Here is a 24,239-nt window from a genome sequence, read left to right on the forward strand (position 1 = left end):
AGATTCATTGAGGCTTTAAGGCTTCTTGAGTTTTTAAAGACCCAAAGACAGATTATTCTGTCCTGAGGGATTCCCTAACCGTGGCCAATCAAAGAGACACACAGTTCATCAATCAATAAACATTATTAAGTGCTTTGTATGTGCCAGGTACTATGCTAAGCACTAAATGCCAAAGGAGTTCCTAGGAGTTAAGTTCCTTAGAATTGCTGTTGAGGGAAGGTGGTAACTAGGTGGCTCAGTGTATAGAATGCTAGGCCTAGGGACAGGAAAACCCAGGTTCAAATATGACCCTGGACACTTCCTAGATATTTGACCCTGGCCAAGTCACTTAGCTCTCATTGCTTAGCCCTTACCACTCTTTACACATACGAAGATGGAAGGTAAGGGCTTAGAGGGGGGGAAAAAGAAGCACCATTGAATATGAATCATAAAATTGAAGCACTTTGTCAGACGGTCATTATTATTACTCTAAAATCATAAAATGCCGGAACTGGGAGTGACATTAGAGATCTAATACATTCCCCCTCCCCTACTTGACAGACTTTGAGAAATGACTCTCTCTAGGTCACAAATTTCCTGTGTAACAGAACTAGGATTGGGTACCAAAGGCTCCTCAGTCTCAAACTGGTATTATTTCCATAATAACATGCTTTGTCTCACCAGGACCTCATAGCACTTGTCATCTGTGATTCTCCATTTAACTTTCCAGCTGTCTCACAAAGTTGGTAGGATCCTAATGGGATCATAGATTTAGAGGTGGAAGAAAACTAATATCTTTCACTTTAGAGAGCAAAAACTTAGGCTCAGTGTAATAACAGGATCATGGAATGTGTTCTGGAAGGGATCTCATATGCCATCTAGTTCAAATCCCCTCCCCCCATTTTAGAGATGAGGAAACTGAAGCCAAGAAGGGTCAGTGACTTGCTCAAAGTCACACAAGTAGTAAGTGACAGAGCTGGGATTCTACCCCAGAACCCTTGATCCCAAAACTAGCAGTCTTTCTATCACTTCTCAAGAAGGCAATAAAAGATTACAGAAGAAAAGACTATGGAATTAGAATCTTGGGTCCTAGCTTTTGAAGCTCCTGTCTTGTTCCTGTTCCTACATAGTAAACCCTCTTTGCATCAGAGGAAAACTTCAGACCTCAGGAAAGGAATCTGCTGTGTGTCACCTTTGTATACTCTCTTCACTGAAGAGATTTTTGGAGAAAACAGCTGAAACCCTACTCTCTAGAGGAACAGGAGGAATGCCTACTTATCATCCAAAGACCAACTCAAATGTTTCCTCTTCATGAAGCACTCTCCAGTAGCCCACTCAGTAACAATCTTCACCCTTAGACTTACCTGTCCCTCCAGCTTATGCCTTAATAATAGCTAGGATCTATATGACCTTTTAAGGTTTGCAAAGTGCTTTACAAACATTGTCTCATCTTATCTGCAGAATAACTCTGGGAAGTAGGGGCTATTATTATCACCCCTATTTTACATATGGGGAAACTGAGGCAGAAATAAGTTTATTTTTCTTTGTTTTTGTTTTTAGTGACTTCTCCAGGGTCACACAGCTAGTTAGTATCTGATATCTGATTTGAAATTCACTTTTCCTTATAACTGTTTCAATTTACAAATAAGTCACTGACCAAGTATTGTTACTTTTTCTATCCCCCTACCAGACAGTAAGCTCCTTGAGGGCAGGAGCTATGTCTTACCTAAATTTTGTATCTCCCCCAGTTCCTAAAACAGTTCTCAGCACACAGAGTTTAGACTGACAGGTAGAAAGCATCCTGGTTGAAAAACAGAATGGGAAGGTAGGTACCAATAATAGCTGACATTTATATAGGATGGCTTAAAAGTCTGAGATTTGGGGATACCTTGCATATAGCTTTAAAGTGAGAAAAGCTCTTTATGTTCATTGTTTCATTTGATCTTCAAAACAACTCTGTCAGATAGGTACTATATATATCATTATCCCCATCTTACAGAAAACCCGAACTCACTGAGGTTAAATGCCTTGCCCATGGTCACATGTTCCTAAATATCTTAGGGAGAACTTGAACTCAGGTCTTTCAGCTTCATATAAAAGAACCAGTGTTCTCCCCATTGTGATATATTGCCTTTCTGAGATGCAGTATTCTGTAAGTCATTAAGAAAGTTTGAGACCAAAAAGCCTTCCCAAAACCCCATAATCTTTCCAAGCTACCTTTCTATATCTCTTCTGCTTTTCACTGAAAAACTCCTAGAAAGAATCCTTTGTCCTCACTTCCTTACCATTCACTCACTTCTCAACCCTTTCCAGTCTGATTTAAAATCTTACTACTCAACTGAAATGGTTTTTTTCCCCTAAGATTATCAATTCCCTCTTAACTGTTACATCCAATATTCTTTTTTCTAACTCCTTTCTTCATTGTGTTGAATAATTTGATACTATCAACCATCTCCTTTCACTTGGATATTCTCTTCCCATTGGACTTTCATGACATTACTCTTTCCTGGCTTTCTTCCTACCTTGCTTACTGCTCCTTTTCAATATCTCTTGTTGGATCATCCATCCCCTACACCATAAGCATGGGGGTCTTCCAAGGTTCTGCTCTCATCCACCTCATTGGTTAAATGATCATCTTTATATAGATACTTTTCCCCTTTGACAGAACCAATCTTAATCAGTCTCCTGAGCTCTAGTCCCATGTCTCAAACTGACTACTGTACATCTCCACCTGTATGTTCCATCTGAAGCTCAGACTTCACAAATCCCACCCTTAACTCTACTTCTCCAAACTACCCTAATTCTGTTGAGGGCATCATCATTTCCCAGTAACCCAAGATCACAATGTTGCAACCATCCCTTACTCTTCTCTCTCCCTCATTCCCTCTATCCAGTCAGGTGCTAAATCTTATTAATCCAGCCTCTACAACTTCTCCTACATCCATCGCCTTCTTTTCCATTCAAACATCCTATCCCATATTCATAGCCTCCTTATATTTCTCTTGGACTATTGCTCTAGCCTCCTGTTTCATCTCCTTATTCACAGGCTCTTCTGGCTCTGATTCATTCTCCAATGAATAGCTATCAAAATAATTTTCTGAAGCCCAGGTGTGACCGTGTCACTTTTTTTTTGCCCAATACTCCCTAATGGCTCCCTATCATACCTAGGATAAAATATTCCTCAGCCAGACATTTGAGAAAGTTGGAGACCTGGTTCCAACAGAGCTGTCATTTTGCTTTACTCATCAGAATACTCTTATTTTCTAGCCAAGTCAGACAAGTATCCCCTGTGCCCTTTCAATAGATGGCAATAGATGCCATTTAACAGGGATTGAAATGTTTTTGTCTCTGAATCCCTAGCTCTAGTGCCTTGAACATAATGGGTGATTAATAAATGTCTTTTTGGATTGAGTTACTGAAGGAATCAAAGGCAGTGGCCTCCCTGAACCTGACCATTCAATGTTTATAAAGCATAACATTTTCTGAGGTTATCTGTCTCCTAACCTAACCATCTTTACCTCCTGCTGCTTACTAAGGGTTTAACTTTTATTATTAATACTTAATTTTACATTTAATTATACAACTAACTTGGGGCCTTCCAGACTGTCCTGTGCCAAAGAGGATAGAACCTACTGCTTTGCTGTGAAGATTCTGCTGACATCTTCACTGTCTCATAGATTGAGACATCTTACACAATCACTCCCTGTTTTCTTCCCCTCCCTAGTATCTCTTTCCTTTCCACCTAGTTAGTAATGGTGAGGTCACACTCAACCTCCCCAACTCCCATGCCTCACCTTCCAGAAAGACTGAGAATTTTCAAAGGTGAAACACAGACTCTGTATTTATTGGGGGGAAGGAGAAAGGAAAGTGAAGGAGAAGAAAGATGGAGAGAGAAAATAAGTATGTGTGTATGTAACAATTGGGAGCATGTATGTGAAAGTGTCAGAATAAGAGAGCTCATGTTCTTGTTAATATAGGATTGTAAAATGTATTTGTGCCTCTGTGTGTGTGTGTGTGTGTGTGTGTGTGTGTGTGTGTGTGTGTGTAGAGGCTGGAAATGATGATAGACATGAGAGAGAAAGATTATGAAACTATAGATAGATGAGAGAGGACTGTAAGACTATAGATCAGTGATGATGAACCTTTTAGAGACCAAGTGTCCAAACTTCAACCCTCACATAGCATGTGAGCCTCCTTCTTACTGCAGATAGGGAAGGGAGGAAGTACTCCCACTGGGTTGCTGGGCAGAGGGGTGGATGATGTCTTCAGGTACGAGTAGAGAGGGGGAAAGGAGCAGCCCCCTTCAGCATGAATGCCATAGGTTCACCACCCTGGCTATAGATAGATGATAGAGAAGGACTGTGAGACTATAGATAGATGAAAGAGAAAGACTATGAGACCAAAGGTAGATGACAGAGGACTGTAAAACTATAGATGGATAAGACTATGAGACTATAGATAGATAAAAGAGGACTGTGAGACTCTAGATAGATGATAGAGAAGGACTGTGAGATTATAGATAGTTGATAGAGGAGTATGAGATAGTGGTACCATGGAATTGTCCTGAATTTGGAGTCAGAGGACCTAAGTTCTAATCTCTACTACTTACTATTTGTGTGACACTGGGTATCATGGTACCTTTGGGGGCTTCTGTTTTCTCTTTTATAAAACGAAGAGGGTAGATTACTTGAACCCTAAGGCTTCCTGGAGAGAATTGTAAAGGGTATGGATATCTTTGTCACACAGTGAGAACCCATTATGAGAGAATGAGAGACTGTGTGAGGGTATATGTATGAAAAAAAAGTGTGTCAGTGCTAGTTAAACCCTGCTCTCCCTGTTTCTTTTTAGGAAGGAGGAGACTGGTTGACACTTGTCAAGAGTGATGAAAAATCCAAAAACCCCTTCTGTAGGAGGGAGAGAGGGAGTAGGTAATCTAGGGAGGGAAAGACCTTCCCCTCAGGGCTTCACAAAAGGAAATAAATGTAATCCCAGCACACTCTGGACAGGGAGGAAATACTTTTTCAAGCATCTGGGGAATTGAGGTTTTAGGACCACATGGGTCAGAGAGCCAAGGGCATTCAACTGAGCCTGCTCCATGGCTGGTGGAAGATGCCATTACCAGTCTCCTGACATGGGGATAAAGGTTTTGAAAGGCCTAAATCAGACCACACAGGAAGTGAAACCTGCACAGCCTGTGGAGTGAGCTAGTTTCCCAGTGCTGCTGGCAGATCCTTGGCTTGGTATGGGACTGGTTCAACACTGTCTAGGCTGAGGGCTGGGAGGACATGGGGCCAGCAGACCCCTAGGCCTCAGGGTAGAAAGCATCTGTGGCTAGAGCCCCTCCCAACCTGCTCCAGGCTCCCTTCTGGAATCCCAGAGCTCATGGGAAGTCATCTAGCTTGTTGTTTATCTCTCCAGGAGGCTAGCATTCAAGTCATGCTGTTCACACACATATGTTTTGCATTCAACCACTTTGACAGAGAAGGTGAGTCTATAAACTTCCCTCACCACCACTCAGAAGACTCAATAACCTTCATGGTTGGGAATTACTTTACCACATCTCACCTAATCTTTCCAACTATATTTGAAGATATTTTCTTATTTAGTTGAGAATGAATGTCAAAGACTTCACCATGAAGCTCAGCAAACTCCTCAGATCTAACATGCTCTTTCCATCACCTCTATCCCTATAATTCAATTGGTGAATACTGGGTGGGGACAGAACAGGGCATTCAAGTGGCACAGTGGATAGAGCATTGGGCTCAGAATTAGGAAGCTTTATCTCCATGACTTCAAAGCTGGCCTCAGATACTTATTAGCTGTGTGGCCCTGGGAAAGTCACTTAACCCTGTTTGTATCAGTTTCCTCACCTGTAAAATGAACTGGAGAAGGAAATGGCAAGTCACTCAAGTAACTTTGCCAAGAAACCCCAAATGGGATTATAGAGTCAGACATGACTGAAAAGTGACTGAACCACAAGGGTGAAGCTAAAGGTTTTTTGCTCTGGAGTGTTTGCTCAAGACTTGAAATTTCCACTGACCCTATGCCTGACTTTGCAGGGGATTACCAGGGTTGGAATTATATTGAGAGGTGTCTATAGCCATGTCAAGGCATACTGAAGATAAATGGGAAGAATTGTCTGTAAGATCTTTACCAACCATCCCCCATACTGAGACCCCTATGTAGCTACCCTTATTTCTTATCATACAACTTTGACTTTTCCTTCCAACCAAGCTAAATGGCTTCTGACTCTCTTCACTTCCCAGTTCCCAACATATCACCTCCTCCTTTCTTCAAGCCTTCACATAGGCCCATAGTTCTATGGGGAAAACCCTGTTCCACCTACTATCTTTCAACAAATCTACAGCCTCTCCTTTCTCCATCATGTGTCCTGATCAAAGAAGCCCCTCCTCCCTTTAGATAAGTCTTCCCTGATCAGGCTTAACCTTATTGGGCTCAGTTGCCTTCAAAAGGTAAAGCACTTATGTCAGCCAGCACCACTGGTCTGGTGGAGTTGCTCTTTCAAGGGAGTTTCCCTTCTTTGGGACTTTCCCACAATGCCAAGTATATGGTACTAGGGAAAGTCTATGAAGCCCATAATTGGATCATATTGACTAAATGTTCTACAAATTTCTTCTGTCCTAAGTATATTAGTTTGGAGAAAGTAGGGACATATTTTCTGAATGTCCTGTATTTTATGTGATTTGAGTTTGGTCCTAAACTGATGCTCTTTCAATTTATCTATTCTTTGAGAAAACCAAGCTCTTCCAAAATCCAAGCTATATAGTATTATTTTTGACCTAGATAGAAAAGTCCTTACCTGTCTGTTGAAGTCCAGGCCATTTCGATCACTTCCTGGAATGGAAAGAAAACAATTAGTCACTCCAGTGGCATCAAGAGAGACAGAAACAGGACTTTATGGAGGGAGACTGCCTTCACTTTCAAAAAGAAACAAACAAAAATCTACTTTTTTGCCCAGATGCTTTCAACTTACCTTATTCCTCCAAACATAGAAACCTTGGAAATGTTATCATCTATCAAATAATGGGTGAAAGAGAAGAGGAGTAAAATGAGACTCAGTCACATTGTAGCAAATTTGGGATTCGAACTTGAAACAACTGTTTCTTCTGCTGCTACTACTTAGCTCTACTGCCTACCACTCAGCAAGCAGCTCTAAATCCCTTCCTTCATGCATGGACAAGAACAAATCAACTGTAGGATCCTAGGGCTGAAAGAGATTTCTATAAGTCATCCTGTCCCTCCTCCTCCAGGCGGGACTCTACTGCAGCCACACCAGAGGGATGGATGTCATTCCTGTGCTTACAGATCTTCAGAGAGGGAGATTCTGTAATTCCTTGTAGATCAAGATATAGGAATTCAGGATCTTTGCCATTAGGATTTTTTTTTTCCTTTCTGGGAACTAACTATAATTTCCTCTTGTCTCAACTTAAAGTTATTTTAAATTCTGATTCTGCCACCTACTCTCTAAGTGACTGGACATTTCTGGGACCCAGTTTCCTCATCTGTAAGTAAGGTTGGAGTGTACAGATGGAGACTGATATCAGGCAACAACAGTCTTGGAGACCCCCCCCCCTGCCCACTCCCCACCTTTTTTTGGTCTGATTAAACATGATTGTAGAGAACAATTAGACCATAGAGCAGGAAGTTGAAAGTGGGCTCTGTTACTCCTGAGAAAGTTACAGTGTGTGATGAGCCCAGGGTTTAGAGGGTTGCTGTTGTTGTTCAGTCATTGCAATCATGTCCAACTCTTCATGACCCAATCTGGGATTTTCTTGATGAAGATACTGGAGTGGTTTTCCATTTCCTTCTCCAGCTCATTTGACAGAGGAGGAAACTGAGGCAAACGGGATTAAGTAAAATTGCTCATGATCATACAACGAGTAAGTGTCTAAGGTTGGATTTAAACTCAGGTCTTCCTGACTTCAGGCCCAGTGTTCTATCCACAACCACCTAGCTACCCTGGGGCTCAGAGGGAGGAGAGCTCAAATTCTGCCTCTGACATTGACTATGTAATGATGGGCAGGCCACTTAATTGCTCTGAGCCTTAATTTCCTCATAAATAAAACAGGAACAATAATCCCTGTTACCTGTCTCATAAGGCTGTGAGGAGCAAATGAGGTAATGTATGTGAAGGGATCTGCACACCTTAAAATACTATATAAATGTCAGTAATGGAGAGACCATTAGATTCAGAGTCAAGGAATTTGGGCTTTGTCCCTGGCTTGAGCATTTACTAACTGTATGACCCTGGGCAAGACACAATCTCCCTGAGCCTTCATTTTCTCTTCTATAAACAGAGGATAATAAAACTTTCCCTACCTACTTCATAGGGGTGTTGTAAGAAAAGTGCTTTATAAACCTTAAACACTAAATAAGTACAAGCTATTATTATTATCGTTATTAATTGGTCTGTGTGGAAGATTGATTCTAAGAGTTAATGGAAAAATAAGTAGGCTTTGAAGATAATTAAGTTGGGTTCCACCTGGCACCACTTCTTCACCCTACCTAGAGGAGAAGATTCCAGAAAGTAGAACTAGAATTTAAGGGGATGGTGCTTAAACTTTAGAGGAATCTAGATTAGTTCTTTCCAGGCCTCATTTTGCTTCTCTGGAAAACGTTTTCTCCTAATACTTTGAGGAGAGACAATTACCATATTGTTCCCAATATGAATCAACCTCCACTATAAAGTGACCCATCCCTCTTAGTGATGCTTCTGGAAGGAGTTGGGGAGCTCATTAACTGATCTTGCTTAGAAGTCAAGTTGACTTCAAACTTAACCAGGGTTGAGTAGGCAGGCATTTGTTTAGTCAGCTCTTGATTTTCAGTGCTCATGGGAAGGTATGAATATTATATGTCATTTAGAAATCACACTTGTGCCTTTTCTTCAATAAGTCTTCCCTCAGGGTGTCACAAATACCTCCATTAAAGCCTTACCCCAATGTCTTCTTTAAACAAAGACAAACAAACAAACAAACAAAAAAAAAAAAACAAAACAAAACCACCCTTACCTTCTGTCTTAGAATTGATACTGTCTCAGTTCCAAGATAGAAGAGCAGCAAGGGTGAGGCAATTGAGGGTTAAGTGACTTGCCTAGGGTCACCAAGCTAGGGATTGTCTGAGATCAGATTTGAATCCAGGACTCCCAAGTCTGACTCTTAATCCACTGAGACACCTAGTTGTCTCTATATGTGCATTCTAACATGTACTTGGAGAACACAAAGAAAACAGGTACAAGGTACCTGAGTAGGGAAGGCATTAGTAGTTGGGCACATTGGTAGTACAGAAAGTGGTGTTTGTGCTGAGCCTTGGAGGAAACCAGGGATTCTAAGAGGCAGGGGGTAGGAAGAGCATCCCAGGCACTGGTCTCAATGAGTACAAAGATAGATGATGGAGTTTTGTGTTGTGAGGAAAAGCAAAAGACCCTTAAGGCTGCATCACAGAGTACATGTGTGAAATTAGCATAAAAATATTACTGTGCCCACACATGCACATTAAGAAAGAATACCCTTATGAAAGAGGGAAGATCTCATGTCCAATTAAAGCCCTGACTTCCTGAAGGGACTGGCAGAAGCCCCTGTATGGTGGATGACATGCCTGGATATGTACCTGAAGGTCAGATCTCATGACCCAGTCTGTCCTATCAGAGAGTACAATAGTAGTAACATATAAAAGATGGGGCTGATCAGCAGTGGGTTTCTTTTTCTTGGTGTGGGCTTTATCCTGATTGAGGATTCCCTTCCCTCAGCCCAGCAATCTTTCTTTTATCTGGCCAGGTCATCTGGCTGGGCCCCATTGTAAAAGAGCTGAATCTAGGAGATCATGTTTATTTATTTATTTTTTATTGATTTATAATCTTTTTCCATCGTACATGATTCATGTCTTTTCTCTCCTCTCTTCCCTACCCCTCTCATCAGCTCTTGGAGCTGATGAGCAATTCCACTGGGTCTTACATGTATCATTGTTCAAAACTAATTTCCATATTATTTGCAATAGAGTGATCATTTAAAACCCAAACTCCCAATATATACCCATTGAACCATGTGATCAATAATGTGTTTTTCTTCTGTGGGAGACTATGTTTAGTTAAGGGTAACCTGATGATATTTTTCTTTCTCTCTTTATCTTTTACTAATAAATAATTATAAGTAAATACAAGTCTCATAAAATGAATACAAGATTCATTTTAATTGTAAGATTCATGAAGGGGGAATAACATATAAGACTAGAAAAGTAAGCGGGACAAAGTATTGAAAATCTTTATGCACTAAACAGAAAAGTTTATCGCTGATCCTAAAGGTAAGAAGGAGTCACCAGAGTTTACTGAGTGGAGGAAGGAGCCATAGTCAAACATGAGCTTTGGGAAAAAAAACTTTAGTGGCTGCATGGAGAATGGATGGGAGTAATGAGAAGCTAGAGGCAGGGAGGCCAGTTAGGAGGCCATGGAATAGTTCAAGTGCTGAGGTGATGAGGTTGAATTTCATTTACTTGAGTAGAGGGAAAGGGACATATATGAGAAAAAAACCCAAAATTTCACAACTGATACCTTATGAGAAATGGTTGACTGGGTACATTTAGCCTAGAAGAGAGAAGATTTGGGAGTACATGGTAATATTTGAAAGTTTGCTATGTAGAAATTAGATTAGTCTTATTCTGCTTAATCTTAGAGGACAGAACTAGGACTAAAGGTTGGATGAAATAGAGACTGATTTCAAATCAACATAAGAAAAAATGAAATTCCTTCATTGATAGTCTTATTGGTTTATGGATTGCCTTGGGGATTTGCCAACACTGGAGGTCTTCAAGAAGACTTCTTATTAATGATACTTCTGGTAGATATTGTAGAGAGGTTTCATGATTTTGGAAAAAGTTGAACTATATATATGTTCTTCAAATTTCCTTCTACCACCAAGTCTACACATTTGTGATTCAATAATTGCTCTTAAGGCTTTGAATCATTTCATTATCCTGATGGTTCTCCAGTATTAGAATTTCAGTCTATCTTATTTGTGAGTATCTGGAATGAAACAAAATATGACAATAAGATGATCACTTATTTTGTTCTGGATATTAAGCTTATTATACTCAGTTCACTGAACATAATAGGTGGTTGATAAATGTCAATTGTCTAATGGGTTAATAAAACCCAAGATTGGAATGACTTTTTTGGTACGACTTCTATCATTTTTTTACATGGTTCATTATCTAGCCATGTCTTAAACATACTTTTTCTTATACAATTTAATATTTGACCCTAAATGTATGACTTTACATTTAATCTCTGCAAAAAACATCTTGAACAAATCTCTCATTTAACAAATGAAGAAACTGTTACCCAAAAGGGGAAGAGACTTATTCAAGGGCCCACAAAGGGTAAGTAGCAGTGTCAACTATTTGACTCAATGGATAGAGCACCAGACCTGGAGACTGGAGGACCTGAGTTTAAATCTCGATTCAGACACTAACTCCTGGGTAAGCCACCTAACCCAATTGCCTAGGTTGCTTGGAATTGATACTAAGACAGAAGGCTAGGTTAAAAAAAAAAAAAGTAAGTAGCTGAAGTAGTATCTGAATCTAGATCATGTGCTTCTAGAACTCTAGGAAAGTGTTCTTTTCCTAAAAATTAACCATTTTAATGAATCCATTTTTTTTATCCTTGCTGGAGATTAAGGATTCTTGGTTCTGAAAGGCTTTAGGGTAAAAATGGATTCATGGCTTTTTGGAATGTTCAACAGTTTGAGACCCCTGGTAGTTCTTTACATTTTCCTTAGGAAGTAACAGGTAATTCCCAAACCAATGGTCAAGGAGCCCCATGGCCTTCATTGGACAGGGAGGTGAAAAGGCCAGTCCCATGAGGGCCAAATGAAAATCATAGATTTCAAAGGTGGATAGAATTTTTAAAGCTCCCTCTGTTTTTAGGCAAGGGAACTAAGTTTAAGAGAGGATTTGTGCCTTTTCCAGGATCATACATAACTCTTGGTTAAAGAGCTAGGACTAGAGGAGAGAAATTATTATTATGCCCATATTACAGATGCAACAATTAAAATCTAGACTGGTTAAGTGACTTGTCAAAGATCTTGCAACTAAAAAGGGATAATAAAAAATCTAAGAGGAAGATGATCTGCCCTCTGACTACAGTACTTCTCCCCCCCTTTTCCCCCATACCATGCAATGTTTAGAATGTTTTTGGAAATTCATATGTTTCTAAAATAAGAGAACAGTTTTCCATGTGTCAATTTGGGTTTTCTGTTCTGACCATCCTATTCCAATTTCAGATGTTTCACTGACTCAGTAGCACATTAAGGATTACTGAAAAGTCCATCTGAAAAGTCAGCAAGAAGCAGGAATAGGTTTAAGCTGTTGTGAGAGATGTAGATTAACTCTACACAAGAGCCTTCTAACCTGTGAGAAACTGGAACGAAGTCATTGAGCGTGGATATGGAAAGATCAGATGCTAAATCTCCTTCTAGAGGAGCTTCTGGGCTTTTTTTTTAAACCGGGGAATAGACACCCCAACAACCTTGAGTGGAGGGAATGGGGAGCCCCTTTGAGGGAGCCTCCAGTCTTCCTAGCTCTTGGGTCTAGGAGCCTGCAGGCCCTGGTTCATTTGCATAGCTCTGGCAGCTGCTGGGGTGTGAGTTTGCCTGGGGACTTTTTTCTGGGCGAGGGAGGTGGGAGCAGGAAAACTGTTCAAGCCGGAATTTTTAGTTTTTACTGGTAAACAAAATGCAGAGAGCACCCAGCAACTGAGGCCATTTCCCTCCCAGTGCCCTTCCAGGCTGCTTCCTTTTCTCACCAGGAGAGATTCTTCTGCTCCCCAATCCAATGTGGGACTTCTGGTTTAATTTCTAATTTAATCTTGAATTGGAAACTAACTGGGATTTCCTGGGGTTGCTTTTATTAAAAGAAAACCAAATTTTGAAAGTTCTCCAGGGTAATCACCAGAATAACCAGGAGATAAACATTTCCAACAGGCTCTAAGCTCCTTGAGGGCAAGAACAATTTCATTGTTGCTTTGTATCCCCAGTTCCTAGCCAAGTACCTGGAATTTAGCTGGCACTTGATTGCTTGATTCTTACTAGCAAGAACCTTGGGCTTAGAGGTTTCAGAAGACTTAAGTTAAAAACCCAATTTAGACATTTACTAATGATAGTTGCTTACATGTATGATCTCCTTTGATTCTATTGGTGCTCTCTCTATTAACCCTGTTTCACAGACAAAGAAATAGAAAAGAATAGAGCCAATCCTCAAATCTGTCTTTGGACTCCAAGCCTAGTGCTCATTTCAGTATACCATTCAGGCAGCTGTTGGACTAGGTGATCTCTAAAGTCCTTTTCCGTTCTGAGATTCCACAGGATTTGAGGTATTTTTATGGTTTCAGAGACCCCAGGGAAACCTCCTAAGAAATTAAAAATGAAGGTCCCAACAAGCCATGGGTTCAGTTTATGACACAGAGTCTGCCAAAGTATATACCAATGCTAATAGCAAATTCAAGATTCAAGGCTGAAACTCTAAGTGGTACTTCTATCTCCTCTCCTCACAAATTTCGAGGACTGAGGACCCCGTAATCAGGAACAAGGGTTACTCCCAATCTCTCAGTTCTATTCTTTCTCATTCTATTCACTTAGAGATGCACATCTCTCCATCTCTCAGACAATAAACATGGATAAATCACCTACTATGTGCCAGGAGCTGGGGATACAAAGGCAAAAGGCAGTGCCTACTCTTATTTAGCTAACAATCTGGAGCAGGTAGGTAGCTCAGTGGACAGAAAATCAGACCTGGAGATGAGAATTCCCAGTTCAAATCTGGCCTCAGATCTTTCTGTATGATCCTGGGCAAGTCACTCAACCCTAATTCCTTAACCTTTACCATTCTCTGCCTTGGAACCAATATGTAGTATTGATTCTGAGACAGAAGGTAAAGTTTAAAAACAAACAAACAAACAAAGGAGACCACTGTGTAATGAGGGAGATAACATGCAAACAACTATATGCAGGCTAGATGTATACAGGAAAAACAGGAGATAATGGATGGAGGGCAGGTACTAGCAAACGAGAAAGGCTTCTTATGGAAGATGTCCATGCTTTTCTACTTTAAGTTCTTTGGAAAATAAACCAGAGCAATTTATACTGTGAGTAGCTGGTTTTACTTGCCCCCTCCCTCCCAGCTCTGTTTCTCTATTCTAGGGCTCACTACAATCTTGTCTTCTCTCCTAGGAAGCAGGAGGTAGGACAGTGTGAGACAGAATGGTGTAAGTATAAAGAACACTAGGATTGGAATGAAAGGACGGACGGAGGTTGGAATTCTGTCTCTGCTATAATAAGCACCTATGTATCCTTGAGAAAATCACTTATCCTCTAAGGACCTCAGTTTCTTAGCCTGTAAAATTAGGAGCATGGATTAGATGATCTCTAAGGTTCCTCACAGTTCTAATCCTACAATTCTATAAAAACATCCTTGAAGCAGGTTAGGGATGTTTCTAAGGTGCCAGGTCCTGGGGAGAATGTCTAGTGGCTACAGTACAATGGGAAAAGTGCTAGATTTGGAACCAGAGTTTTAATCCCAGCTCTGCCATTTATGAGTTTTGGGATCTTGGACAAATCATTTAATTTCTCTGAGACACAGTTTCTCATGTGCAAACTGAGGAATATTAACACTTCCTTCATGAGGTTATTTTAAGGACCAAATTAAATTCAAGAAAAGGGTCACCAGGGCAGGTTCCCCTTTTCCTATTCCTGGGCATATATTCTACCACCCAGTGTTCATGTGTGTATGGGGGGGGGGTGAGAGTAAAGGGGGATATCCCACCTACTTGGGAAAGTATTTAAACATGAATGCTCAGAGAATTAAACAAACTGTGGCAAAGATGGACACCTCAGAACAATATGGCTCTTTAGGGTTCCTTTCAAACTTCACAGGCTACCCCTTCCCAGAGAAAGGTCAAGGCATCTCCTCAGTACTCAGTGGAGTAGCTCAAGTGCTCTCATTCCAGATTTAGATACCAGATGGATTCAAAATGTAAGATAAAAGAATGCTAGAAATATAGATGGAAGAGACTTTAAAGAACTTCTACATCGGACCTGGTCACTTTACACATAAGGAAACTGAGTTTCAGGAAGGTTAAATTATGTGAGGAACAAAACTTGTAGAGCAAAGTAAAAACAATTTAGATGATATATGGTTGATCTTACTGTTGTTCAGTCATTTCAATTGACTCTTCATGACCCCATATAGGTTTTTCTTGGCAAAGATACCGGTTTGCCATTTCCTTCTCCAGTTTATTTTGTGGATGATGAAACTGAGGCAAACGTAGTTAAGTGACTTGCCTAGGATCATACATTTGAACATAGGAAGAAAGGAGTCTTCCTGCCTCCAGACCTTTCACTCTATCCACTGTACCACCTAGCTGTCTCTAGCTTTAAGAGTTAAAGGTCTATACCATTGAGGAAATCCTAAATTTTTCCTATTTGGTTTTGGAAGACACAACTATGGCCAAAGAAGCAGCACTAAGCAAGGTAGATCTGGACTCAACAAAAGAGGGGAAAAAAAATTCTTTCTTAGCAATTAGAGCTGCCTACAAGTTTAATGGATTGCCTCAAGAGGGAGTGGGTCACCTCCTTCCTTGGAGATTCTACAGGAAACCCAGGTGGCCACTTATTGGAGATGTGAGGAACAGTTTGTGGATGTTATCTGAAGTTCCTTCTAGTTTTAAGATGCTGTGCTTCTGACAAGGTGGTCCACCAGAAAGAAGTATCCTATACTTCATTGACACATAGTGTGGTATAGTGGAAAGAGGAATGGGTGGAAGAGTCTAGAAACTTCATGCCTTGCCTAGCACTTAAGGCCTATGTGACAGGGGCAAGTCACTCCATTCCTGAGCCCCTGTTTCCTCATTTGCAAAATGGGGATAGTAAGTAGTGGCATGATTTATTCTCTACAGGTTATTGTGAATAAAATTCTTTGTTGATATCTAGTGATATTTAAATATATGAGGAGGTTATTATCATCATCATATAGATGGGGACTCTTAGAAAGGTTGAGTCATTTAGCCAAAGTAACACAATGGGAAAGAGTTGGGACTCAAGGTCAACTCCCCTGTTTCCCATTTTGAATCTTTCTATCCATAAGGATATTTTGATTATGGGAGTTAGTATTGGAGTCTTAAGGAGAGAAAAGGAATAGAAGCTGAAGTTTAAGTAGAGAAGGCATCCTGGGATAGGTCTTTTTGTTGAATGTTGAAGTACTGGGTCCCACCCTCCCCCAACCATCCCCAGGGAAGTCTACTGGGTGTGCCGGGCGTCACAGAGACCTCTTGCCCCAGTCTTCAGAGAGCCCAGCCCTGACAAAGCTGAGATAAGCTTCAGCCCAGCCCTCCTCCCACCCTGCCTGCCACCCAAGAGCAATTAATTGGCAAGGGCCCTACCATTCAAGGTGGGAGACTCAGCTCCGAGGCTGTGGAAGCAGCAGTCTTTGGAAGAAGTCCCTTTCCCCCCCACAAACCTCCCAGTCAATCCCCTAGCCAGCTTTAAAAAGAGATGGTTAGGAAAGTCAATGTTGAGTTAAACAGACCTCATTTGGGGGCAACTAGGTGCCTCAGTGGATTAAGAACTAGGCCTGAAGATGGGAGGCTCTGAGTTCAAATCCGAATTCAGACACTTCCTAGCTATGTAACCCTGGGCAAGTCATTTAACCCCCATTGCCTATCTCTTACTGTTCTTCTGCCTTGGAATCAGTACACTATTGATTCTTTTTTTTAAAAAACCCTTACCTTCTGTATATATATATTATATATATATATATATATATATATATATATATATATGTATATATATATATATATATATACTATGTATTGACTCCAAGGCAGAAGAGTGGTAAGGGCTAGGCAATGGGGGTTAAGTGACTTGCCCAGGGTCACACAGCTGGGAAGTGTCTGAGGCCAGATTTGAACCTAGGACCTCCCATCTCTGTCCACCTGGCTCTCAGTCCACTGAGCTATCCAGCTGCCCCCTACACTATTGATTCTAAGATGGAAGGTAAGGGCTTTTAAATAAGAGAGAGAGCTTTTATTCTTCCTATCCAACCTAAGATTTTTGAAGGCAGGGATCATTTTTTAATTTTGTTTCTTGGTATCCCTAGCACCTAGTTCAGCTCCTGGCATAGGAAAAGTAATTAATAAGTGTTTGGCTAACTAGCATCAAAGGCATCAGCCTTGTTTTCAGACCAGGCCAAGAAAAGATCTCCCATTTACTATGTCCTTAGAAATGGGGTAAGAGTAGCAGTCTCTCCTTGGCAGTATGGAAGAGAAGCTATAAGGCTTCCAGGAGGCAAATTGTGAACTCTTACAGTGGGACATTCATGCCTGTCAAGGGATGAGCAAGATTTACCATTTCCACTGAACAGTTGTCTATGCTTATGGAACCCTGGAGAAAAAGGGTTCTGGTAGCATTGGGGGAAGATGATAGATCTCCATAAACCCAGCTGACTTGGGCATTTTCATATTTTGGGAATTTTTCCCATGGCAACCACTTATTTTTGATTTAAATCAAGACACTAAAAATTATCTTTACAGTTTTGGAAATTCACAGTCTTGAAACCCACATTTTTCGCGGTCACAGTGTGGACATTGTATTTAGGAATCTGTTTACTACTGTAAAGAAGGGTCAGGAGATATAAGTGTTATGCCAGGAGTCACAAAGATACTTTAGGACAGTGATGGTGAACCTTTTAGAGACTTTAGTGACTGAGTGCCCAAACTGCAACCCTCATGCCTCATGTGAGTCCTCCCCACCCCCTTACCCCAGACAGGGGAGAGAGGAAATGCTCCCATTGGGCTGCTGGACAGAGAGGTAGGTCATATGAGAAATTTCCTCAGTCATGATGGAGAGGGGGAAGGGAGCAATCCCCTCTGGCATGCTTTGGCATGCATGCCATAGGTTTGACAATACAACTCTAGAAGATAAGAGTCAAAGGGCATATGTCCATGTGTACCCAAGTGCTGGATGCATTTGGGTTGGCAGCTGCTTCTATCTAGTAGGATGAGTTCCGTGACCTTGGGAATAGTGTGGTATAGGGCTAAGGAGACTCACAAGTATAAGTTCACAGGCTCATGTGATCAAAAGTTTAGATGGGAGAGGGATCTTGGAGGCCATCTAATCCAATTCCTTTATTTTACAGATAAGGAAAGTAAAGTTCAGGGATTTTAAGTGACTTGCCCAAGTTAATATAGCTAGTAGGTCATCTTGGGAGCTAGGGTTTGAGTCTAGTTCTCCTTATGTCAGGTCCAGTGATCTCTCCACTACATTGTACTATTGACTTCCCAAAACAGCTAAGAAAACCCTTTCATCTGGAAAAGTGCTCCATAAATACAAACTTCTTCAAGGTTTTCACTTTCCATCTGCGGTACTTTTTGTGCCTTATCTTTAAAATAAGGGGGGTGGACTAGATGATCTCCAACTTCTCTCTAGTTTCTAATAAATAATCTTTTACCATTTCCTGGTGAAGTGAAGGCTTGGCTCACCCTTAGGGTCAAACCCTAGAAGTTCTTCTCCCTCCTAATTTTCTCTATGACAATAGCTTCATACAAAGCCCAACAACTACTTTGAGTTGGAATCAATTGTTGCTATAGAACATAGCCTAAACAGTCCAAAGTCCAAATAAAGGACACTGGGCATTGAATGTGGGCTGGCTGTCTCTTATATTCTAGGGTTTGATTGATAGACTGTAAGATCAGAAATTCATAAATTTCTTTATTATAGATCAGGAAACTGAGGCCCAGGGAGATAAAGCATGTTGCCTAAAGTCACAGTAGGAGAGTTGTGATTTGAATCCAGGGTACATGTTAGTAGGGGGTCATATCCATTAAGCTCATCCATTCCTTTTCTACAGGATCAAGTCCACTTCTGGGAACATTTCTAGAGGATCGTTTGTTCCCCATATTCCCTACTTTAGGGAATTGTTAGGCAGAGATCCCATTTCTATCACATCTGGAGTATTCTAGGGATCCAATATTACATCCTTAATAGATATTTCTGTCATGGATATCATTCTATTTATTCTGGTGCCCTCATAGGGACAGGGCAGTGTCAAGGTTTTTCTTATAGACTGTCAGTGCAAGAAGGAATTTCAAGATGTTTACTTCACCATCACTGGGCCTCCCTTTTTATAGATGAGAATGCTGAGGCCCCAGAGGTGAAATGACTTACTTGTCACTTAGTAGCAAAGCAATGATTAGGAGTTAGCTCTCTGACTCCCAGTCTAATGCCAGTTCACTATCTCAGACCCAGAGAGGCAAAGTGACTTGGCTTTTCATGATCATAGAGTGAGGCAGGGGCCAGAGCCCAAACCTGAACTCTGGGGCCCTAATACCCAGTATTAGGTGCACTCTAACCACCTGACAATATTTTCTTTCTGGGGTTCAACATCTGTTCACCCACAAAGCCACAGGCATTAGACACAAAAGAGAGTTTAGACATAGTTTAGTCCAGTTCCTGAGTTTTTATAAGAAACTAAGACTTAAAAACACCAAACTTGCCCAAATTCGTCCAGTTAAGCAGAAAATAGTTAACCCAGGTCCCTTGACTGCTGATCCAAAGTGTTTCCACAACCTCATGTCACTATTATGAAACTGAGGTGAAGGGAGTGGAGATTCTAAGTCCACTACACAGGTAAACTGAGGCACACCGACAGAGGAGAGAATGGCTTGTCCATACCATATTCTGTTGGAGGCTCAGAGGCAGTCAGAAATAGGTTTCACCTGCCCCGTATTCTGTACAGAAGTGCCGGTCTTAGAAGGGCTACATAGAGATGTGGTATCTCAGGAGAGGGGGGTGTCTTGGATCCGGCGGTAAAAGGGATGGCAGGCATGGAGCGTGGGGCGTTGGAGAGGAGCCAGCCAGGTGCACTCCTCCCTAAGATAACTTTCAGTTAAGGAGGCTGACATTTGCCAGGCGGCTTAACCCCTTTTGTCCTTGCTTCCCTCTTCGAGAAAACCTTAATCATCTTCATTTGAATTTCAAATGACCTCTCCTCTCTACCCCCCCCTCCCCCCACACCCCCAGCAGGCTTAGAGGCAGGGATATGGAAATTTGCAAGGCCTCGCACTGGGCTGCAGCAGGGAAATCAGCGCCCTATGCAAATTAGGGCTGAAGCCCTGTTGTCATAGCAACCGCCGGGTCCCCTTCTCTGCCTTCTTGAGCAGCTCCGCGCTGCGCGGCTGCTCTAGGTCCTCCGTGAGCTCGCATCCAGCATCCCTCTGTTAATCCCTAAACTCTGCTGGGACAGGGGAGCTGGCTGACTGCTGTGGTCACTATAGGTGCCAAGAGAGGGCTTCTCTACCACTGACCAAGAGGTCGGGAGCTTCGTCCCCCACGGTGCAGACTTAGGCTAGCGCAGCCAAGTGAAAGCTGTGCTTTGCAGCCACTGCTCTTATCGTCACTTACCTGTATGACCTTGAGCCAATTTCCCCTTTATGGGCCTCAGTTTCCCCAGCTGTAAAATGCTTGGTTTGTACTAGGTGGTCGCCACGGTCCCATCCAGCTCAAACGACTACTTACCAAATACAATAACATGCTCCCACCTTTGTTTCTACAGGCTGGACAAAACCAGGGACAGAGAGAGCAAAGAAACAGGAGGTGGGAGCCTCTACTTCCCCCAATAAACATTGGGATGTGAAAGTCAAGCCTGGGGATTTAAAAAGATTTAATTTTTTTTTTTTACAGAATGTATAGGACATCAGTGTGACAGGCACTTTAATAATCTTTTAGTCCTACCCTATCATTTTATAGATGAGGAAACCAAGGCACAAAAGAAACTGAAGCTTAAGATTGCAGAGCCAGTGACTCTTTGAGCTGGGTGTTGAACCCAGGATTTTTGACTCCAAGTTTAAGGCTCTTGCGAACATTAAAGGAACTGCATGGAAATGAGATGCAAACCAGTATACAAATTAACACCTATTATTTTTTTGAGTCAACAGCACCGACGCTTTTTGGGAGAGGCCCACAACGCTGTTTCCCATGCTCTGGTCTTGGCAAGAGGGGCTTCTCTTTTCCTGGGTCCCCTACCCGTCTAGCAAACTTCCTTTTTTCACCCTGGAGGGCAATGAGACCATAGCCCAAGGGAGGGAAACCTGCACTTACACTTTTCTAAAGAGGAGGAGGAAAGGAAGCAGGAAGGGCTTTAGCTAAGAAAATCCCCCCCCCACCCCAAAGGGTAAGGAAATCATTTTTCCATATCCTGGAGGAAACTTCTTCTGGGCAGAAGATGGTCTAGCATCTGCAAAACGAGACCACATTGGACAGCTTCAGAGAAAAGTGAGGTTGTCATCCTTTTTTGGTACTCCAAGATTCCTTTTTTAGCCCTCCTGTTTCTCCAGAGGCTTGGGCTCATATTGGAGGGTAGGTAGTCCAAATCTAGGTGACCTCAGGCAGAAAGAAGGGAAAAGGTGGGAGAAGCCAATTAAAGACTATAGAATCTATATCTAAAGGAGACCTTACAGGACATCTCATCAAATCTCCCTATTTTACAGATAAAGACAGAATTAGATGTGAAGGTTGGGATGGGTTGGATAGGTTTTCTGACTCCAAATTGTGCTCTGTTCTCTGAATGTCTCTCCCTGCCTCTCTCCCTCTTTTCTCCCATCCCTCCTCTCTCTCTTTAACCTTTTCTCTCTTTCTCTCTAATCCCCTCTCTCTGTCTCTCTCAATGATTTCTCTCATAGTAAAATTTAAAGAAATGAAAGTCTTATTGTAAGAAAGCAACAATGTTAAGTACGATGATTCAGTAAGTACCTAGATATAATTTAGTATATTCCTTATTAACTTTAACTCTTTTAAACTATTGCTTAATCAATCCTAACTTTCCATATTCTATCTTCAGAAGAAATCCTTAAAATTTTGCTTCATTTATATCAGAAATGAAAAAGTCATAGGACACTCGATGTAACATACCAAATTCTCATTATGTCACTTTTACTGTCTCTCAATCTCTCTGTCTCTCTGTCTCTGTCTCTCTGTCTCTCTGTCTCTCTCTGTCTTTCTGCCTGTGTCTCTGACCCTGTCTGTCTGTCTGTCTGTCTATCTGTCTCTCTCTCTCTCTCTCTCTTCTCCTTTCTTTCCTGTAAACCCACGTTGCTTAGCTCTAAATAATTTCCATGAATGCCTATGGGAGTTGAGAGAAGGAACTATAGACTAGTGGAATTGAAGCTGGCAAGCTCTTTAGAGACCATCTAGTTCGACCTTCCCATTTCTCAGAAAAGACAAATGAGACCCAGAGAATTTAAGTGACTTGTCTAAAGATACATGAGTAATTCAGTGTTGGAATAGGAAGAGAATCCATGTTTCTTGTTATTTCTACTCCTAAATTCTACCTCTCTAAGGGAGCCTCTATTTCCTCTGAGGCTCAGGCCTCACCAGGACTAAGGATCAGCAGCTCCTAAGACCTACTTCCAACTCTTTTGCAACTCCTGTCACCCTCCAATAGTCACTGTCTGATAAGCCAACCTAGATACAACCCATGCTTGATATTATTCAAGTCAGTCAGCCTGGCTAAGCAACCAACAATAGCTCTGACCATTTGATGTCAGTAAGCTTCCCCCACTCCCAGACTCCATTCTTCCAGGTTATACATTTGTACCTCAAACCCCAAACTACCAAATTGTGAACTGAATTGGGAAGGGAAGATTATTGATGGTAGGTCCCAATACTTTTGCCTCCCTGCCTCCATCCCCCATCCCCCAGGATGGTAGAAGAGAGGATTTTTGTTTTGTGATATTGACTGGGTTAGCCCTTTTTATTTCTCATATCTTCTTTGCTTAATTCCCTTTCACTTCCCTTTTCTGTTTGCTTAGTGATCTTGAGTTGGTCTGTTCCACAGTTGTTATTGAAAAGAAAAACTGCCTCAAGAGGGAGAAACTATTGTACCTTTGGCCTATGAGGAACCTGCAGTTTGGACACTCAGGAATAGGAGGGTGGCATTCTTCCTCTTTTTTCCTGAGAAGAATCCAACCAGTTATGAAATGCTAAGGGAAGAGAAAACTCATTTAGTAGAAGAGGGAAGATTGGTTGGACCACCTACTGCTCATCTGAAACATCAGTATTCCTGAATTTCCTACAAAGCTGGAGGTAATATATGACTTCTGATATAATCCTCCCAACAGGTTGACATTATGGTGGCCCAGATTACTTAGAAAAATGGATATAGGATCTCTTTCAGAATCATTTCACTAAACATCATACCTTTTCAAAACTTTTTATCTTTGGGGCAGCTCAGTGAATAGAGAGTCAGGCCTAGATATGGGAGGCCCTAGGTTCAAATCTGGCCTTAGACACTTCCTAGCTATGTGACCTTGGGCAAGTCATTTTTCCTCCATTGCCTAGCCCTTCCCTGTCTTCTGCCTTGTAACCAATACTTAGTAAGGAGTCTAAAACAGACGGTAAGGGTTTTTATTTTTGTTTTTAAGAAAAAATGTACTAATATCAATTAGTATTCCAAGGAAGCCCGTGGGATTATCTTCTCTTGGAGAGGAAAATATTGTTAAGATTATGCAAAAGTTTTAGTTCCTGAAAGTGGTTGAGGGAGTGTTCCAGTTGGAAAAATGAATGAGATGGATGACTTTTCTAGATTCCTTTTAGCCCAAGACATTTTCATATATTCCCTTAAATATATGAAACTAGTTGATGCTGTGGATAAAACAATGGGATTGAAGTCAGGAAGACCTGAGTCAAATATAGCATCAGGCACTGTGTGATTCTGGTTAAATCATTTCACCTCTGCCTCAGTTTCCTCAACTATAAAATCAAGGTCATAACAGCTAGGTGTCCCAGGATGGTTGTGAAAGTCAAATGAAATCATATTTGTAATATTAAGAATGCCTAGCACATAGAAGAGACTTCATAAATGTTTGTTCCTTTCCCCTTTGAAATACCCTGGAAGAGAGGTCTGTGACTTATCCTCCTTTTCAACAAAGAGAAATGCATACATAGGGAAATAAAGACTATAAAGAAAGTCAGGTATAAGCACTGTTGTGCTGGAGCATGCTGGAGAGCTGATAGTTAAATGTTTTCATTTCTACCTCTGAAATTAGCAAATGCTAAAAACCCATACTTGATTTATTGTTTTGTTGATTGTCTAGACTTAAGAAAGTGATGTATAAATGTTAATAACAGATTAAACTTAAAAGTATATCTTTTGTATCTGGTTACTAAACATGCAACAGCACACCACTGGTTAGAAGACACCAT

The 24,239-nt window shown here is 41.3% G+C and overlaps 1 protein-coding gene across 5 annotated transcripts in view; it reads right to left on the bottom strand.

Annotated features, from left to right (window-relative positions):
- Positions 1-24,239, bottom strand: part of POU2F3 (POU class 2 homeobox 3) — a 96,965-nt gene that overhangs the window by 55,281 nt on the left and 17,445 nt on the right. For 4 of the 5 annotated variants that reach the window (XM_056794217.1, XM_056794218.1, XM_056794219.1 and 1 more), the window contains one exon: positions 6,800-6,834. In XM_056794217.1, the coding sequence (XP_056650195.1) occupies positions 6,800-6,834 (35 nt within the window). Of the gene's footprint in view, positions 1-6,799; positions 6,835-6,973; positions 7,565-24,239 lie in introns of those variants that run through there. The other variant, XM_056794220.1, reaches the window with a different exon arrangement.

The sequence above is a fragment of the Monodelphis domestica genome, chromosome 4, assembly GCF_027887165.1.
Source record: "Monodelphis domestica isolate mMonDom1 chromosome 4, mMonDom1.pri, whole genome shotgun sequence".
In the NCBI taxonomy this organism is placed as follows: domain Eukaryota; kingdom Metazoa; phylum Chordata; class Mammalia; order Didelphimorphia; family Didelphidae; genus Monodelphis; species Monodelphis domestica.